This window comes from Sciurus carolinensis, chromosome 9, assembly GCF_902686445.1.
Source record: "Sciurus carolinensis chromosome 9, mSciCar1.2, whole genome shotgun sequence".
Lineage (NCBI taxonomy): Eukaryota > Metazoa > Chordata > Mammalia > Rodentia > Sciuridae > Sciurus > Sciurus carolinensis.
Window position 1 is genome coordinate 11,134,454 of NC_062221.1, and position 20,202 is coordinate 11,154,655.

Below are 20,202 nucleotides of genomic sequence, written 5' to 3' on the forward strand. Positions count from 1 at the left end.
CACATAAAGTGACTTCAGTACCTCCTCATTAGCAATGACTGTCGATAGGCTCTGTTAGAAAGAACATAGTAAAAGCATGAGTCACCACAGGTATTGACTGAACTGCAGATCACGGAGACCTGTGCCCCAGCGCTGGTTTTTAAGCTATTGAGTATCTGCAGTGCTAGGTTTTGAACTTCTTTAGACACCATTTTTCAAAAAGAATAAGGAGAAACTAAAGCCCTGTATATATTCCCTATATTGTAGGAAAAAGACTCTTTGAAGGAATTTATTAGATAGGCAGGAGTCAGCATCAGGTCAGCTAAGCCGCTAGTATGAAAATTCATTGCTCTAGTCACAAGCACAATGAATTCCTTAGATTTATCTTCTAATTTATCTGGCCTAAAATCCACAAGATGAATCAGGTTAATATGTCATATATTATGAATTATAACTTTTCGTAAAACTATGAGCATATTCCTTGATGCATGCCAGTAAGAGAAAAAATGAATTTATTTTGTAATTGTATGATCATTTCCCTTGTTAATTGTGTCTTCTCTTTCCCTTAAGGTCCAGTCCCCACCACCTCTGAGCAACCCACAGGTGAAATGGATACTCCTCCTGACTACAATTCTCATTTTGTGCCAGGTAGGATAGATGGTTACAGAACTATAGTATTGGTTAAAGTTGATTTTCAGATTAACTGATTATAATAAGTGGATTACCTAAATATTAAAAGCTATTAGAATGCCAAGTCTTTTACAGTACATCAGTTAGTACCTGTGACTGTCCTTATAGATGGACTGGCTACTGAGGAAGAAGTTGTACAGACATTGATGCATCACCTCTGATCTACTGAGGAAATAAGAAGAGAATATTCTGTGCTGTCAAGATAGTATCTGACTCTGCCGTGGGGTTGGGAAAGCCCTGGTGTAGAAAGTAGTTTTGCTGTCATGATAAGAATCTCGTAAAGAGAAGGACTGCTTCTTGCAGAAAGAACTATATATTCTATGTTCCAAAGCGTATGATGGTCCCCAGGAGCCGTGCATGTGACAGGTGGCAGAAGTGGAGAGACTTGGAAGGGAAGGACTGGGTGCTGGATGAGGAGCTTGTGCTTCAGACAGATAACTTTGTGACTCTCAGGACACTTTGGTGGTGACTTTGAACAATGGGTGCTTATGCACTCCTAATATAAATTCGAGTTATTCAACTCTTTCTAGAAAGCACATTGGCCATGTGTAAAAAATTTAAAATACGATTCCTTTTGACTCAGAAATGGTTTTAATTAGCACTGTTTAGAGACTTAGAAAATGATAGATCTCGTGTAGTTCTATTTATTTGGAGGGGTGTTTAAATGTATATTTAGAGGTGGAAATGATTGGGTTCGTCCTGAAAGGGTACAAGAAGCCCCCGTTTCTGTAGGATGATGGCGAAGACCTTCATTACAGGCCAGCCTCTCAAATTCACGTACTGACCACCCTAAGATCTAGCCACGCTTTATCTGGCCATTTCTCTGTATTTCACTTCAGTGGGAAACAATGTACATGACCTGTTTTATATTCAGCAATCACTCTGGATCCACCAGAGCATATGGTCTGTCATTCCTTAGAAGCAAACACTGGTTATAAATCCCATTTGCTCATCTGCAAAATTACCCATTTTTCTCGATATCATAAAAAACTTGTAAAAGAAGACATCCTTCAAGTTAAATGACTGTATACGTTGAAAAAATATTAGAGTGCAGAGCATATAACCAGTGAATTTTCAGTTCGAAACAAATAGTAAAAATCCACTGTGATCATCACCCAGTGGCTAGGGAAAGCATAGGGACTTAGGACACAAATTGTGTTCTCTTAATTCACAGTAAGAAATTTAAATACTGTACTTAAGGTACTTTGTGTTAATGAATTTATTTAAATTTAATTATGTAATTTTAACTGGCATCATAGTACTGGATATGTGTTTCTACCAAAAATAAGTATGTCCCTATTCTGTATATAGTCTATTGAAAAAGAAAATGGCATGATTTTTTAAAATCAAAAAGAGTGGTAATGCTCATTATAACCAGGAAAATCCCAATCCCATATGGTACCGCTTCTCACACTAGTTTTGGTAGGAAAGTGCTTTATAAGAGTTCTTTATTTTATGGAAGTGTGGGATTCTATAGTTACACAAAGTTAAATGTGATATTTTGCTTTCTCCTGTTATGTTTTCTTGCACAACCAATCAGAACCATGAAAGTCAGTTAAAAGCTCAGAATGGAGAATAATATGGCAGTTTCCCAAACATAATTTTTTTCTTCACTTCTCTTAACTCTGGATAATACATACTTATAATAAAATCATTCACTTACATAAATTTATAAATATTTTTTCTTAGAAATATAATCATTATACTGAATTAATTCCCTAAATTATGATTTTCTTTTTGATTTATTAACACCAAAATTTTATTGCATGCCATGCTTTTATATTAAAAGTACATGGTGTGTTAACAATCAACTCAGCAAACTGAATATTGATTAGTATTTCTATGGTATAATAATCATTATGTACCTTATATCATTAAAGTGACACAATGATTAGTAATCTTAAGATAATTTATGTAACTTTTATTCACATAGTATTGATTAAATAATGGTTAGAAAAAGGACGGAGAGAGATCTGACTTCCAGTCCAATGTGGGTCTTCTTAAACTCTATTCTAAAAAGAGTTGAAGTATATTCTTCATGATAAATTTAAATAATATTTCCCTCATTTTTTCTAAAGACTGTAGGCCTTTTATCTCACGTAGCTCTGAGTTGACATCATTTCTAGTCACTGTTATTTTCCTCTGTTCTCTGCTCACTCTGCCTGAGCTTCCACCAGGAGCTCTGTGCCTTCCCTGAAGCCCTGGTGATTCCCAGCATTCCTCAGTGCACTGCCCTGTCCAGCCTCCCACTGTCACCTCCTCCATTCGCCCTCCTTTCACGCGCTCTCATATGTGATCCTGGAAACACCAGTGCTTGCATTTGCATTGTGAGTCCCATGTCCCCAAGGCAGTTCAGTCTGTTGGGCTCTAAACTTACATTTCCCAACAGTCTGTAGACTGCTTCCCAGGATAACTGTGAATTCTCAAACTCAACGACCATCAATCCAGCTTCTTCCTCTTGCTCCCAAGTTTACACTCTTTCTTCCTACTTTGCAGGCACATTGAAGCCCAAGCCAAAAACCCAAGCTCTTTCCGCATACCCAGTCCATTGCTAAGTCAACACTGTCTCTTAGATGTTAGTTATGATTTCTACACATTCTGTTCCTTTCACCACTGTCAAACATCCTTCCTTCCATCTGGACCCTCACAAGTACCTCCTGCCTAATCTAACCCTCTCAAATGCAAAGAGTTCTAAATGTCAAACAATCACTCCACTTTCCATTTTACTGTCATAAAGTTCAAGTGCTTTAGTAAGGTCTTTCATAGTCTGTACCCCCACCTACCTTTCTTTCTAGGTGTGTTTACTGAATTTCCACACATAGCCCTCTTATTTCTGCCCTACTAAGTTTCCTCTGTTCACCTGCTCATTCTGGTCTGTCTTCCAGTAAAATCTTTCTCCATGTTGGAGATGATGCCGGGATCTAATATGTTTTCAATTTTGTCACAGTGAACCCTCCTCTCCATAGGGTGAATGCCCCTCCTCTCTAATCTGTTAACACATGATGCATGTACCTGCCATGATAGCAGTTACACGCTTCATGATACCCAGTCACTTTTTCTTACAAATGTGTATCCTCCTCTGTCGGTGTCTTAAGCCCCCTCGCTCTTCTTGACCAGCGACAAGGGAAGGGGACACTCCCCAACAAGGTCAGACCAGGATAGGTAGGGCCAACTGACTGCCAGCTCCCAACCCTCCGGGCGGAGGACAATCAGATGCGTCAGGGAGACCAGTCACAGCAGGAACTCGTTTATTGAGGAAGTCACACAGCTTTTATGTAGGGTCGGGGCTAGGCGGGAACCAATCAGCTTAAAGGTCAGCAAAGCACGGAGGATTCACACAGGTGAGAGTGCCATAGGACTACATGGCAAGCACGAGCTGATCACGTTCGCCGAAATGTTGTTAACCAATCCCTAACGGAGGCCCAATTTATCATCATTAACCTTTGAAACTGCCTTTGAACCTTGATCTTGCTCACTCGCCAGGGAGTAAGGAGTCAGCCTGAGTTAATTAACGTGATATTAGTCCCAACACTCCTCAGAATTGAGTGTCCTTAAAGACAGTCAGGTGTTTGTACATCTTTCTATTTCTAGCCTTAAGCTGGACTGTGTAATGGTCTTCAGGAATACTTCTCACATAAGGAAATATTTGATTTATCTCAGACCTATTTAAGATAGCATTAGGAGAATTTCTTTCATAATTCATGACTTTTATACTTGAGATTTTTATGAGTACCCAAAATGTCCCAGGGTTCATTACCTGCAAAGGCCACTCTTCCCTTTAATGTCCATGTTGTAGGACTAAGAACCTTTGTCCAGTTTGGCTTTGCAAAAGTACATATGTGCTCTATATTTCATTCCAAAGAACTTCTGGGAGTCTTGGGGAAGGTCACTTCTGGGCTCTCTCAGCATGGCTTGACCCTGTAAGGAATTTGCACGGAACCACGCCGGACACGGGAAATCACATAAGGGAATTTATTAAGCAAACAGTGTCTCCCTGCAGGATAAGAGAGAAAATGAGAGGAAAAGAGAAAGGAAAAGAAAGGGTGTGTGCTAGAGAGAGTGGAAAGCCAGGAGGATAGAGAAAAGTGTGTAGGACAGACAGAAGAATGGAAAAAAGATGGCGGGGAAGCTACAGTAAAACAGTTGAATTCTGCCGGGCTAACAGGGGACCAATATGGGAGAAGGATACTTGCAAGCTGACTGATGAACCAATAGCTAGCTAGGATGTTCACAGATTGACAAGTGGTTGGGAGGCGGGCAAAATGGCTGTACCTGGTGGGTGGGGGAGCAGCTTTATACATTACAGACCCCAGACCAATTCTTTGTCCCTGTGAATTCCAAGAATGTATGCGTATATATGTGGGTATTAGGAATGCAGAACTTAAGAACCTTAAATAGCTACTGGCTAGAGTTGCTTTTCCAGTCTGTAGGCCCAAGCCCTCCACAGAGTCCCCCCTTGGAAGTCCTTCCTTGCTTCTGAGTGTTAGCATAACTGAATGAAGGGTGCCTCTGCAGTCAAAATACTTGAATCTAATCCCAGTTCTGCTGCCTATCACTTAGTGACCCCTAGCAAGTGACTTAACTTCCCTATGCCTCCATTTTTCCCCTCTGTAAATTAAAGAAAATAATAGCACCTATACACAGGTTGGTATAAATATAAGATTTAATACTTCTAAATTCATTAAGGCAGTTCTTGGAGTAGAGAGCTTAGTAAGTGCTTATTACACTCTTCCTCCTATTGTTTTTGCATCAACACAAACTTTCTCTATCAGGAGTTCTTCCTTTTCTGCTTGGTGTCTGGGATCCAGTTCTGTGGGGGCTCTGGGAGACAGCATAGTCTCCTCCTCTCTCAAAAAGTCCTTTCATTTTGCAGGAGTGGGCTTTTCATTACCAGCTGCACCTGAGGCTGTCCCATTTTTCAGGAGCTCTGAGTCCCTGCAGGTGCCAGCTTTGTGGGATTGCATCTTTGATTACCAAAGACACCAGATTTCCTAATCTTATAGTCCCACAGCCACCAAAACTTGAATAATTTGGAGAAATACAGCCCCACTGATGTGGCTCCATCAACCCGGTCAAGTTGGGCCTCTCAATCCCAGTCTTGTTCCCTCAAGTATACTTACCTGGAGACAAGGTGAAACTTCAGTATACTTGCCTCTAATATCTTCCCACTACCATCTGGATTGACAACCCAGTAATTTTTGAGTAGATATTCAAGAAAACACATGCATGTACACATACCCATTACAAGGACAAACTTTAATCTTCAGAAAGAAACCACAGTTTAACCTATATTTATTTAGGTAATATTTTTTCCTTGAGGAAGGAGTCTGCAGAGAAATCTCTCCAGTCATGGTAACAAAGAAGCTTTTGTCCATCAGACCTTGATGATTTAACATTGCCTCCATCTGAGAAGAATAGAATCTTTGTTTCCTTTATATCGATTAGTAAATTTCTTTAAAACATTGGCTCTCAAACATTTGTGATGATGTTAACTGCGGGTGGGTTAGCTAAACAATGCACACGCAGATGCACTTGTATATATTTATGTATAACTAACAGGGAGTCCTACTCAATATAGTGAGCATATAGTATACTGGCAATGGAGTCCGAAACATTCTTTTTATTTTAGTCTAGTCTACATGTTTTTATTTTTACAAGTTATATTTGGATCATTAAATTGATTTTATTGCCCATAATGTACTTTCAGTTTGTAAGATACCATATTAGAACTGTGTTTCTCCAGCTTAATGGTTGATAAGTGTTACTGAAATAGCTATTTATGTAAGAAAAATATACTTTGAGACAAAAAAAATTACTATGCATGAAAAAGGATATTTTAAAATAATAAAGTATCTGGTCTAACAATGAGAAAAATTAGATATGTATTTACATAAAAAGAACTTCAAATACGTGAAGGAAAATTAGAACTTAATAGCAAAATGGATAATACAGAAAAACAATTGTTGGAGAGTAATGTCCTACTTGCAATAATGGATAGAGCAACTGTATGATCGATAAGGAGAAGACCAAAAAGGAAACAGAAGATGGAGATACTACAGACCAATCTAGACATAGCAGGTACCTGTCGACAACTCAACCCAACAACAGCAGAATACATTCTTAGTCCACAGAGGACAACAACCTCTGGGATGGACAACTGGTTAGGACCTAAAACAAGGCTTGATAAATGTGAAGCTGATGAAATCCAACAAAGGATTTTCATACCATGCTCATACCATGATGGAAAAAAGATAGAAATCAGGAGTAATGGAGGGAAATTTGAGAAATTCAAATTTGAGAAATTCATCAACATGAGGAAATTAAAAAACACCTTAAAATTACTGTGAGGGTAAAAATATCTCAAGAGAAATAAGAAAACACTCTGATATGAGTGAAAACAAAACAATGTACAAAATTTATAAGATGTAGCTGAAGTATTACTCAGAAATTTATATCTATATATAAACACATTTTAAAAAAATGAATGAAGATCTAAAATCAGTAACCCAACTTTCTGCTTAAAAAAATAAAAAGCTTAAATCAAGCAATAAACATAATAAAGATTAGGGCAGAAATAAATGAAATAGAGAAAAGAATGACAATAGGAAAAAAATCAATAAAATTGAAAAGTCAGTTCTTTGGAGAAAAAAATAAGCAATCTTAAATCAGAGTTGACCAAGGTAAAAAAAAAAAAAAAAAAAAAAAGACTTATATTACTACAATTAGAAATGAATCAGGATATTACTACCAAGATTATAGAAATTAAAAAGTATTATACTATAATACTATAAAATTATATGCCAACAAATTAGAAAACCTAGATGAAATGGACAACTTCCATTTCACACAAGTTTTAAGTAATAGAAACTTAATGAAATGATTGAATATTGACTGAGAAAGAAGCATAAAACCTGAAAAGACCTATATAGCAAGTAGCGAGATTAAATTAATAACTTAAAATTTTTCCACAATTTAAAGCCCAGGCCCAGATGGATTCATTAGTGAATTCTTCTAAGTGCTTAATAAAAAGTGTAATGCCAGTATTTTGGAAGAATAGTTAGTTCTTCTGAACTCATTCTATGAGGATAGTATTATTCAGCTAGAAAAGTTAGAGACATTAGAAACCAGAAAACCACAAACCAACCTCTCTATAAATGTAGATGCAAATGTGTTCCACAAAATACTAGCAAAGTCTTGCAACATAACAAAGGAAGTACACTGTGACCAAGTGGAATTCAGTTTAATGGTGAAAGATTTTTTTTGTCCTGTGATAGTTAGTCAAATTATATGCTTTATTGATAGAATATAGAAGAAAAATAGCAGGTCATTAGTAGATACAGAGAAAGCATTTGAAAATATCCTTCATGATTAAAATAGTCAACAAACTAGAAATTGGAAGAATCTTTCCAAACTGACAGAGGTCATCTTAGACAACCCCTAACTAACAATGTATTTAATTGTAAAGACTGAAAGCATTCCCTTTAAGATCAAGAACAAGACAAGACATCTTCTCTTGCTACATCTATACATCATTGTATTGAAGGGTCTATCGAGGGTAGTTAGGCAAGAAAAAGAAATAAAAGGCATCCATTTGAAAGGAAGAAGCAAAACTATCTCTATTTTCAGGTTTTATTTATGTATATATATATGTTAAATATTATATTATTTAAATATTCATATATGTATATAAATACTAAGGAGCATGGGTGTGCACACATGCCCACACACAATCAATATATGAAAATTCAACTGAGTGTCTTTACACTGGCCATGAACAATCTGAAAAAGAAAGTAAAAGTATGATTCCATATTCAATAACATCAAAAATAATAAAATAAATCAAGTACAGAGACACTCACCGATAGTCCCAGCTATTCAGGAGACTGGGACAGGAGGGTCACCTAAGACCAGGAATTTGAGATCATCCTGGACAACATAGTGATACCCTGACTCAAAATGAATAATTAAAGGAATAAAATAATATGGATTAACTTTAATAAAATTATAAGACTTGCACATTGAAACTTATAAACATTATTGAAAGAACACTTAAATAAATGGAAAGACATTCCAGCTTTGTGGATTTGAAAAGTAAATATCATTAGATGGTGATATGCCACAAATTGATCTAATGATTTAACACAATTCTTTTCGGTTTCTCAGTAGGCTTGACAAATGAATTCTAAAATATAGATAGAAATGTAATAGACTCAGAATATCTTGAACAATCTTGAATAAAAATTTGGAGAACTTACACTTGGTAATTTCCAAGGTTGCTACAATGCTGGGGTACTCAGTATTATATAATACTGGCATGAATATTAACTTGTAGACCAGTGAGATTTTAGTTAAGGCTATAAAACATTAGAGATAGCAGAATTTGTTGCATATCTCGATAGGAAACTGGGGCTCAGTAACTTGCAAACTTTAATTAATTAATTGTAAAAATATTCTGGAAATTAGTGCTCTATCTGAAGTATGAGTGGCAAAGATTTTCTCCCACTCTGTAGGCTCTCTCTTCACATTGCTGATAGTTTCCTTTGCTGAAAGAAAGCTTTTTAGTTTGAATCTATACCAGTTGTTGATTCTTGCTTTTATTTCTTGTGCAATGGGAGTTCTGTTAAAGAAGTCTGATCCTAGGCCAACATGTTGAAGATTTGGCCCTACTTTTTCTTCTATAATCTGCAGGGTCTCTGGTCTGATTCCGAGGTCCTTGATCCATGTTGAGTTGAGTTTTGTGCAGGGTGAGAGATAGGGGTTTAGTTTCATTCTGTTGCATATGGATTTTCAGTTTTCCCAGCACCACTTTCCAGAATATATAAAGAACTCAAAAAACTCTACACCAAGAATATAAATAATCCAATCAACAAATGGGCTAAGGAAATGAAAAGACACTTCACAGAAGAAGATCTACAAGCAATCAACAGATATATGAAAAAAATGCTCAATATCTTTAGTAATAAGAGAAATGCAAATCAAAACTACCCTAAGATTCCATCTCACCCCTATTAGAATGGCGATTATCAAGAATACAAGCAACAATAGGTGTTGGTGAGGATGTGAGGAAAAAGGTACACTCATACATTGCTGGTGGGGTTGCAAATTAGTGCAGCCACTCTGGAGAGCAGTATGGAGATTCCTCAGGAAGCTTGGAATGGAACCACCATTTGACCCAGCTATCCCACTCTTTGGCCTATACCCAAAGGACTTAAAATCAGCACACTACAGAGATGCAGCCACATCAATGTTCATAGCTGCTCAATTCACAATAGGCAGATGGTGAAACCAACCTAGATGTCCTTCAATTGATGAATGGATAAAGAAACTGTGATATATATATATATATATATATATATATATATATATATATACACACACAATGGAATATTACTCAGCCATAAATAATAATAAAATTATGGCATATGCAGGCAAATGGATGAAATTGGAGAATATCATGCAAGTGAGATAAGTCTCACTTAAAAACCAAAAGGATGAATGATCTTGCTGATAAGTGAATGATGACACATAATGGGCGGTAGGAGGGGTTAGTGTTAGGGTTAGGGTTAGAGTTAGGGAGGGGGGCAAGAATGGAGGAAGGAAGGACTGTATAGAGGGACAAGAGGGGTGGGAGGGGTGGGGGGAAGGGAAAAAAATAACAGAATGAATCAAACAACATTACCCTATGTAAATGTATGATTACACAAATGGTGTGCCTTTACGCCATGTACAGAGAAACAACATGTATCCCATTTGTTTACAATAAAAATAAATTTTAAAAATTGTAAAAATATGGAAAGAAAAGCAAATAAAAAAATATTAGTCACATTTATTTTTAAAAATTCTAGATAACTAGAGGTATATGTCAGCAGCATGGACATTCTTCTATCAATGTGCTAGAAATTCCTTGAATTTAAAGGAAATCATTGTGAAATGCTCAGTTACTACTGCTTTTCTTAAATGACCTTTGGTATAAGAAAAACATCCTTAAGTCACACATCAATTGATGCGTAGTAATTAATTATCATTATAAAATGTTATCTCTTTAAGGAAATCCAGGTCCCTTGACTGACTTACAGTGACAAAGACAAAATTCATCAGATCCTTTTTGGAGGTGGAATGGGAAGAAATAGTAGATAGATAAGTACTGTGGACTGAATGTTTGTGTCCCCCTGAAATTCACATGTTGAAGCTCTAATTTCCTTGGCGATTGTGCTCAGAGGTGAAATCTCTCAGAAGTAATTAGGTTATGAGCATGGAGTCCTCCTCATGGAATTAGTGCTCTTCTAAGAGGTGACACAGGAAGGATGAGTCTGTCCATGGAAGGACACAGGAAGAAGGTGGTCCCTGCAAGACGGGAAGCGGGCTGTCAGCAGACCTGGCCAGGTTGGCACAGGATTTTGAACTTTCCAACTTTCAAAAACATGAGAAAAGAGTGCTCGTTGCTTAAGCCACTCAGTCTGTGGTATTCTGTTATAGAAACTCCAACTCCTAAGACAACAGGCTTGAGAAATTTAAATGACACCAGGGTGGAGGAGGAGTCTGAGATCTAAAAGAGGATTAAAAACTTGTGATTGAATCAAAGGCAGCCCAACATAGTCATTGGAGCATCCCTTTGAAGTAAAGTCAACCTTACTTTATGACCTTAAAAAGAACAAAAAATAATAAAAGTTTACAGTGGTAATTATGCACTAGGCTTTGTACTAACCTATGACAACCCAGTGAAGTACATAGATTATCTCGAAAAAGAGAATCTAATGCATTGAGAGGCTAGCATGTTGCTTCATGTTTCAATTTTTATTTCTGCATTTCTGAAATGGGAATAGTTATCTTATAAGGTTTAACAGAATTAAATCAATTAATATACAAATAAATTCCCATAGTACATTGTTGGTAGATGGTACACACTCAGAAAATGGATTTTTGTTGTTGTTGTTGTTACTAGCCATACTCCCAGAGTTGTACCCCCAGTCCCTGTTTTTAAAATTTTTAACTTTTTTAAATTTTGAGATAGGTTTTCCCTCATTTGCAAAGGTCTTGCTAAGTTGCTGAGGCTGGCTTCAAACCTGTGATTCTCCTGTGTCAGCCTCTCAGGTCACTGGAATTACAGGTGTGCACCATCTGGCCCAGCACAATGTGTTGTTTTTAGGAAGATGTTGCATGGTCCATTTTATCTTCATGTTAAAAATGAAAGCACATTAGCTCTCGATATACTGAAGTGTTCATGATGTATGATGCCTGCATTTGTTTTTGAACCCAGGACCTCCTGGACCAGCTGTCCCTCCATCTGCAGGTTACCCAGGCAGCTTGCCCATGGGATACTATGGTCCACAGCTGCCCAGCACCTTCCCCTTATACCAGCCAACTGGTAGGACCCATCCTATCCAGTATCAGCCTGGCAAGTATCCTGCGCCCAGTCAGCTTGCTCCAGTTCCATGGATGCCGCGGCCATCTCCCATGCCCAACTGCCCTCCTGGCCTGGAATACTTAGTTCAGGTACTCCACCCAAATCTGAATTGTTTTCTTATGAAGTGTGACCATGGAGCTCCACCAAGGGACAAAAGTCCCAGTAGAGTGAATAAAGGAGGTACTCAGTGATAATGGAGCCTCGTTAGGAAGGCTGGTAATAATTTCAGAAATGTGGAGGAGGAACAGTAAGTATAGAGATGATTTTGGTGGGATGAATGTGGCCTTCATAAAGGAGTCAGACTGATATTTTGGATACTCCATATGTCCTCTTGGGAAATTACTGAGTGCTTGACCCACTGCTTTTTCTCACCACCCATAATTTTCCTTATCCATTCCTACCATCCCCAAACACAGACAATATAAATAAAAATAGGGGACCTGCCAAGGTGAGGCTATCACTTCAGGCCAAGTTCCAGAGATCCCCTTCATGTGATTAGAGACAGTGGGTCCCTCATTCCTACTTAAGTATACATTCTGGAGCCACCAGGATCTCCAGCTCAAAAACTAGGGTAAAAGTGGTGGTGAGGGGGATTGAAATCAAATTCCTTGTAAGTTTAGTTTTGCCAAAAGGAACCCAGATATTATGAATAAATTATAATGCTATAATAAAAATTGTTTTTAAAAAATTGACTTGCTACACAAAGTGTACAAGTGGTATTGTTTAAAACCCTGTGTCAAAAACTCACAAAACCTGCTTAATGAAAGTCAGATAAAGCTAATGGTAAAATTTCTTCTGAATCATCTGATCCTTGTTTGCTTTTACAAAAAAGGAGGTGTTGAAATACATTATAAGTAAGGTCTTCCCAACCCAGTTAGTCAACTGAGTTTTATTTGGAGTTGCCACTTTCTCTCTCCAATTCCATATATTGACAGGGACCTGTTAATCCTATGTATTGAAAACCATTGAACAGTGTTACAGGGTTGATGTATGAAAGTCAATACAGTAAAATCAGGAAAAATTGAAGTGTACATGAGCCAAAATTTTTATTCAATTATTGTTTGAATAAATTAAAAAACGATACAAACCCAGTCATTCAAAATGGTGGCATAACTTCAAAAGCTTTTGAAGGTTTTGCAGTGAACCAAGTTTAGAAACCTTCATTTCTGTACTGGATAAAAAATATAGAAATTTCTTTCAGAAATCCAGTGTCTTTTGGAGTCATGTCTCTTTTAAGATTGTCTAGCTCTGCTTAAGTATTAAAAGAACACTTATTGCTATAACTCCAGCAGACTTTAAACTAGCATATTTTATGAACTCAATTTTCCCTTTCAGGAATGTTATATGTTTAAAAAATTTTAAAAAGAAGCAAATAAGGTGTGGAGCGAGACAAACCTGGTCTTTAATTCCATCTCTACTCCCTACTAACTACAGAACGCCGAATAATTTCCCTAAAGCCACCCTATTAGGTTTGGTGAGAATTTTTAGTGAGATAAAAATGTTCCTGATATTTTTTGGCACACAGGATGTATATACCCAAAGGACGATGGCTGTGTGAATGTTTATTAAAGACACCCTTGTGAATAAGGACAAGACAGAGAGTCAGTCACCTGCCTGCTGGTCTTTTTGAGAACTCACTTGTAGGTTGTATGATGCTTTTTCAATTCTATCAAGACTCCCAGCCCACAGCAGGGTCACTGCTGGGCTTTGCCAGTGACTTCACCAACTGCTCAAATATCTCCTTTTCCGACATAGTGTCTTATTGTGCAGACTTCTTCACACATTCACAAGCATCAAATTCTCAGAACACTGCCCTGTAGTGGACACTTTGACCTATGAATGAATAGTTTTACTTTTTTTTTTTTTTTTTTTTTTTTTTTGGCGGTGTTGGTGATTGAACCCAGGGCCTTGTGCTTGCGAGGCAAGCACTCTACCAACTGAGCTATTTCCCCAGCCCAATAGTTTTACTTTTAATTCTGCATTTTAACATAATGGATTTTTAAAGGGGGACTTTTACCTATATTGGTAGCTAGTTTTGATATTTTATATGTTTAGACCGCCTCACTTGATTGAGATTTTTATATAAGAAAAAGATTTTTAACTAAAATGGATTATGTCTTTCTACACCTTATGTAATGAATCACACCACAAAACGTCCAGTTATCTTAAATCTTATGTGTTACCACATTCATATACATTCATATATTTTTCCCTAATTAATATAGCAATGAATATTTAGTGAAATGCAGAAGTCTAGGCATGTTCTAACAATCTAAATTTGTATAGATAATGATTAGTCTGTTCTCAAGGAGATTGCTTCTATGCTGCTAGAATGTTCTCAAGTATGACAGATAATGGACCCAGCAAGCTCTCCATGCCTAGAATGAATCCTCAGTAAAGTTAAAGTAGTATCTGTAAGTGAGGATGCTTCCTCGCCTTTCCCCAAGTCCTGTTCACACACTTCCTGCCCTTGGAGACCATCTTGCGGTATGTAAACCTCTTCCAGGGGCGCTGGAGGAATAGGTACAGATGAAGCCTCCTGGAAGGCTCACTCTGGTTCCTTTGCTCTGAACCACTGAGAGAATTCCTCCTTGGTGTCTGGTCCATGTTCACTCACCCTGAACTGCCTAAGTGGCTCATCTATGGATACCAAGTCACAGAGACTGGTAATCTCCGTCTGATCTAGTAACCATCTATGTAAACACAGCTTCTTCTGGATGCTGTTGCTATAGCAATGAGGTGTTTTTCTGATGTTTCAGCCAGTACTTTTTATTTCTTCCCCTTTTTTTAAAGTCAAACTGGAGGATTGTTTTTCTTATCTGGACAACTCTGCTAAAATTCATCTGATCAGAGGCAGATAAACTAATTTCAGTTGATAACTTTTTTATTCCACTCCATTTCAAGAAGATATTTTGGTATCAATTAAGATATTTTGATAACCTGTCTCACCATTTTATTTTTTAATGCTAAATAGATAGAATTTTTTTTTCTGCTTTCTAATTGTTCTGTTCTATTCCCACAGCTGGACAACATACACGTTCTTCAGCATTTTGATCCCATGGAATGTATGTACAATTTTGTCATGTTCAGCAGTGCATTAAAATCTGCATTATCAAAATATCTAGTTCCTTCTTTATATTGATGAGTTTTAAGTGTTGAAAGAGAGAAGAATATTCTCTATTATCTTGACTTCAAGAAAACAATAAAGCAAATAATTTTGTATACTTTTATCTATACATCATATAAGCTCTTAGACTTGAAAAGGATTTACATTTTATCTGGTCAATCTGTTCTACCTTTTACTTATACTTTCTCCTCCATATTCACCTTTCATAGATGAGTGAAAGGAGAAAGGAGAGTAAATAAGTTAGCCAGGATCCCCACTGTCAGCTAATCATGGCAGAGTTGGGGACAGAATCTGTGCCTACTGAATTTTGAACTCCTTGCATTGGGAGTGGGAAGAAATAGTCACAGTCAAGATCAAGCCTAGTCCCTTTCCAGCTATTTAGATGCTGACCTTTCTGTTCTATCCCTTCATATTGACATGGCTACCACACAGGGCCTCTGACTTTCTTTATAACTAGTAATGATCCTAGTCATTTCAGCATATTTCATGAGCTGATTAATTCACAATTCAATATGTAATTTCATTTAAAGGATTTTATGATTAAAGTGTTCCAAATTCTGGTACCCCAGGAATATTATTTTAATATTTGCTTTTATGTGGAAGACCTTTTAAAATTATTTTATACTAAATATAGAAAATGTTTAAGTTTTAAAAATTAATTCTTATTGGTCATATGAATGATTTTTTTGACATTCTAATCGATTGTATATATTTCACCTGAAATTGTTAAAAATCTGTTTTGCTTTAAGCCCCTAAGAATTACTAAATGAAGAGTTCTGTTTTTTTTTTTTTTTTTTTCCCTAAACAAAGACTTCTTGAGGCTCATTTTAACTGGTTCTAATTTAAGGTGTTTTTCTCATTTTATCTTTCAGTGGTGACAAATTTTGAAACTAATAACAGATATGATATTAAAAACAGCGCAGACCAGATGGTTTATGTTGTAATTGAAGACACCGATGACTTTACCAGGAACGCATATCGAACACTAAGGCCTTTCGTCCTCAGGGTCATGGATGTCATGGGCCGAGAGATCATGACCATGCAGAGACCCTTCCGATGCACCTGCTGCTGCTTCTGCTGCCCCTCAGCCAGGCAAGAGGTAGAGAAGGGCAGTCTGGCCATTGTCTCTTCCTGATCCAGCCTCCACAGTGTGGGGGAAGCCACATCCTCTCACCTAAGGATATCTGTGTGTGTGTGTGTGTGTGTGTGTGTGTGTTTGGCCGTTCATGCTTTTCAAGTGCTAGTTGGCAGGTTGAGCACAAATTAAGGTTGTTTGGGCAATGACGTCAATCTTAAGGTTCTGTCTACTGCTTTAGAGAATTTGTAGAGATTGACAGTCGTCATGCCTACATATCCCTGCATGAGGTAATGCTAAGAACAAGCAGATGTGGGCTGGGGAGATAGCTCAGTCGGTAGGGTGCTTGCCTTGCAAGCACAAGGCCCTGGGTTCGATCCCCAGCACCGCAAAGAATAAGCAGATGCTTTTAAAACAGAAGAGAGTACCAATACCTTTACACCACCCATCACAATCCATGTCCTTCTGGAGAGAGAAGGAGCAGCTCACATAGATGAAGTGCCTTTGCAGCTGAACCTAGAAGGCACATGTGCTGAGTTAGGGTTTGGTTACTTCTCTGTGCAGTTTTAGGAATGTTATTTGCTCCAGGGAAAAGAAAAGCACTTTTAGAGAGAGGCCAACTAGAGACTGAATTCCAGATATACCACCTACACCAATCCAGACAATTTACTGAACCTCTTGAGCCTCTTATTCACATACTGGGTAGAATAGTACCTCATACAATAACTGGAGTACTTAAAGTATAGGTTAAGGGTCACTATTTACTAAATATTTATTTACCCACTGCCTGCTCTGTGCCTTAGTTTACCTGTAACATGGAGATATTAATGGTACCTATCTGGTAGGATGATTGTTTTGAGGGATAAGTGGTAAATAAATATCAATTCCTGAGCACAAATCCTGGCAAATGGTCAAGTGGTCAGTGAATGTTATCTATTATTCTCGAATATTCCATTGTAATTATTATCACTGCAATAAGAGCCTTACATTTGGAATGAATCCCTACCTCCCTTTATCTATCCTTTTGGATATAGTAAACATTGTTTTTCATATATATGAGTTGGGTTTTAAACCAAAGCCTGTAAATGTAGTCTTCTGAGATCACAAGAAGCCAGGATAGAGAAAAGCAAATCAAAACCAATAGCAGCCCAATTTATGGAATTGTATCCCATAACATGATTTAGATTTTATCTATTTTTTTAAAATTTATTTTGTGTGTTTTGTTTGCAGTTTTATCAACTTTGTAGATTCCTATATCCACTACCACAATATAGACGTCAAATAGTTCCATCAACTCAGAAATTCTCTTTTATTACCACATTCCTCCTCCTCCTGCCTCTTCATCTCTAACTCCTGGCAAACACTAATCTGTTCTATATCTCTGTTATTTTGGCATTTCAAGCCTTTTAAAATGTTAAGCATTACAGAATGTATTAACGAATCTAAACATTAGATGGTACCCAATTAATAATTGCATTTTTATATATTAGGTGAAATAAATTAAACTTTTTTAAAAAGAAAACATTATATAACACGACAAAGTCATATATTATGCAACCAGGATTAGCATTTTTTTCACCCAGATTAATTACCTCTTTCCATTTATGACTGAGTAATATTCCAAGGTATGGGTTTTTAAAATATTTTTGTAGGCATTTTTGATATCCTGACATCTTAGACTTAAACTTACATGAGATATTAGTTCTACAATAGTATCAAATTTATATGTTTGTGTTTAAGTATGAATTTATATAAATGAACAGCATTTTGATTTGACAGTACAGGAAACCGGTCTGGCCCTATGTCCTCTGTAGTCCTTTACCAAAATTCTTAGGAAAGTACATATGCTACCAGAGAAATAGTCAGTAGAACTTTCACTTTGGAAATCTTTACAACTCTTTTATTACTGTTAAATAGGAAGATCTTGTTTTAGAAAGGACTATTGTAATAATAATTAAATAAAGCAGGGTAGTGGGTAGTAGTTTTAAACTCTTGTAAAAATGGCTTGATCTCCCTACCTACAAACTCTGCTGTGGCAGTATAATAGTCCACCTCCTACACCAGCATCTGCAATTTCACTTGGCAATTTCAGTTTCTCTGCTGTTTCAGTCACCTGCTTGTCAACTGTGGTTTGAAAATATGAATGAAAAATTTCAGAAATAAACAGTTCATAAATTTTCAATTGCTGTTCTGAGTAGCACAATGGAACAGGGGACATGAATCATCCTTTCATCCAGCGTTTCCATGCTGTAAATGTCACCTGTCCTATGGTGTCCAGATTCATCTAACTTTTACTATAGTACATAGTAGTGTTATAACTGTTCTATTTTATTATAAATTATTATTGTTAATCTCTTACTCTACCTAATTTGTGAATTAAATGTCATTAGAGTTATCTATATTTAAGAAAAATATAGCATATATGGGATTCAGTACTAACTGTACCTACAGGCATCTTCTGGGGGGGTCTTGGAACATGTACCTGGAGATGGGGGAGCCATTGTATACAATTTCCAGAATGCCTCTTTCCCTTTTTCTTTTTCTGTTATAATTATTACATCTGAGATTTGGTTTTTATCTGACCTAAAATCTAAAAAGTTAGCTTGTGACTGTTGCATGGATTGTGTCAGAAGGCATGGATGCCTAGATCAGAGACAAGTCCATTGCTACAGCACAACAAGCATCAGTGTGTTTGTGTTGGTTCCGGGTCCGCCTGTCTGGGGTTGACTCGGAGGAGCTGTGCGTGCGAGTGATGCTGCAGAGACAGCTTAGGAACCCTGAGCTTGAACAACTGGCCGTCTTACAAGCAGAGTTAAGCCTGCTCTCTGTCCCAAAGAGAAGCATGACCTCATCCCACAAGGCTGCCTGTTGAAATACAGCCCTGATTATAGCCCAGGAGAAGGAGACTTCCTCTCCCAGAACTGATGGCCCTGGCCCTTGAGTGCAGAAGAACACACTTAGGCTGTGCACACCTGTGTGTTGCATTTGTCTGACCTCTGTCGTCGCTTTGTCTGCAGCTGGAGGTGCAGTGTCCTCCTGGAGTCACCCTCGGCTTCGTCGCAGAGCACTGGAACCTGTGCCGAGCCGTCTACAGCATCCAGAATGAGAAGCGAGAGAACGTGTTGAGGGTGCGCGGACCCTGCTCGACCTACGGCTGTGGCTCCGACTCTGTGTTTGAGGTAGACACTCGGAAAGTGACATTTCTACTCTTCTTCTCCTAAGAGACCGCAGAATGATCTGCTGTAGACAGTTTGTTCATGGGAATGTTACATTGTAAGAAGGAGGTGCTGATTAACCAGTCGACAGCCAGTGATTTCCAAATCGTTGTTAGTGGAGTACTTGACTTTTTCCAAAATGTGAGATTCTCTCCCCGCTCTGTTTGTCCTTGCCAAAGAAAAAGAAATTAATGAAAACATCAAAACTTGTGAGAGTATGTAGCCTGACCTAATTCATTTTTTCTGTTCTTGGTTGTATTTACTTGACCATTATTTCCAGGGATTTCCAAGGTGGCAATGCAGATTCTGATGCATGTCCCCAGCATAACAGAACATATAGTGCACTCCTAATTATGCCAGTGGTTTATGTGTATGATAGCTGTCTATCTGCATTCTAAAGAAATGAATAACACTGACAACGTACATAAAACTCCTAATAGGTTATATTATAACATTATCTCAAGAAAGAAAAAAATCCTTTTGTTTTGCCTTTATCACAGGGTTTGCAAAATGATTGTTTATTATCAGCAAATCTGACAAAGGAAATTCCTAGAATATTTCCTGAATTCCATTTAAAGTCCTTTCTGAAGGCCTTGGAATTCAATCCAGCCTATCATCTACAGAAGGACTCTTTGATGTGTTTCTTATAATACCCAATAAATTTTACCCAATAAATTTTATGATTATAAAATTCTCATTTGATATCACCATA

General features: G+C 37.4%; 1 protein-coding gene across 4 annotated transcripts in view; it reads left to right on the forward strand.

The window, feature by feature from the left end:
* The window catches only part of Plscr4 (phospholipid scramblase 4), an 89,224-nt gene that overhangs the window by 65,561 nt on the left and 3,461 nt on the right, over positions 1 to 20,202 (forward strand). For all 4 annotated transcript variants that reach the window (XM_047565551.1, XM_047565554.1, XM_047565553.1 and 1 more), the window contains 5 exons: positions 550 to 627; positions 11,927 to 12,162; positions 15,096 to 15,138; positions 16,073 to 16,299; positions 19,293 to 19,454. In XM_047565551.1, the coding sequence (XP_047421507.1) occupies positions 550 to 627; positions 11,927 to 12,162; positions 15,096 to 15,138; positions 16,073 to 16,299; positions 19,293 to 19,454 (746 nt within the window). The remainder of the gene's footprint in view (positions 1 to 549; positions 628 to 11,926; positions 12,163 to 15,095; positions 15,139 to 16,072; positions 16,300 to 19,292; positions 19,455 to 20,202) is intronic.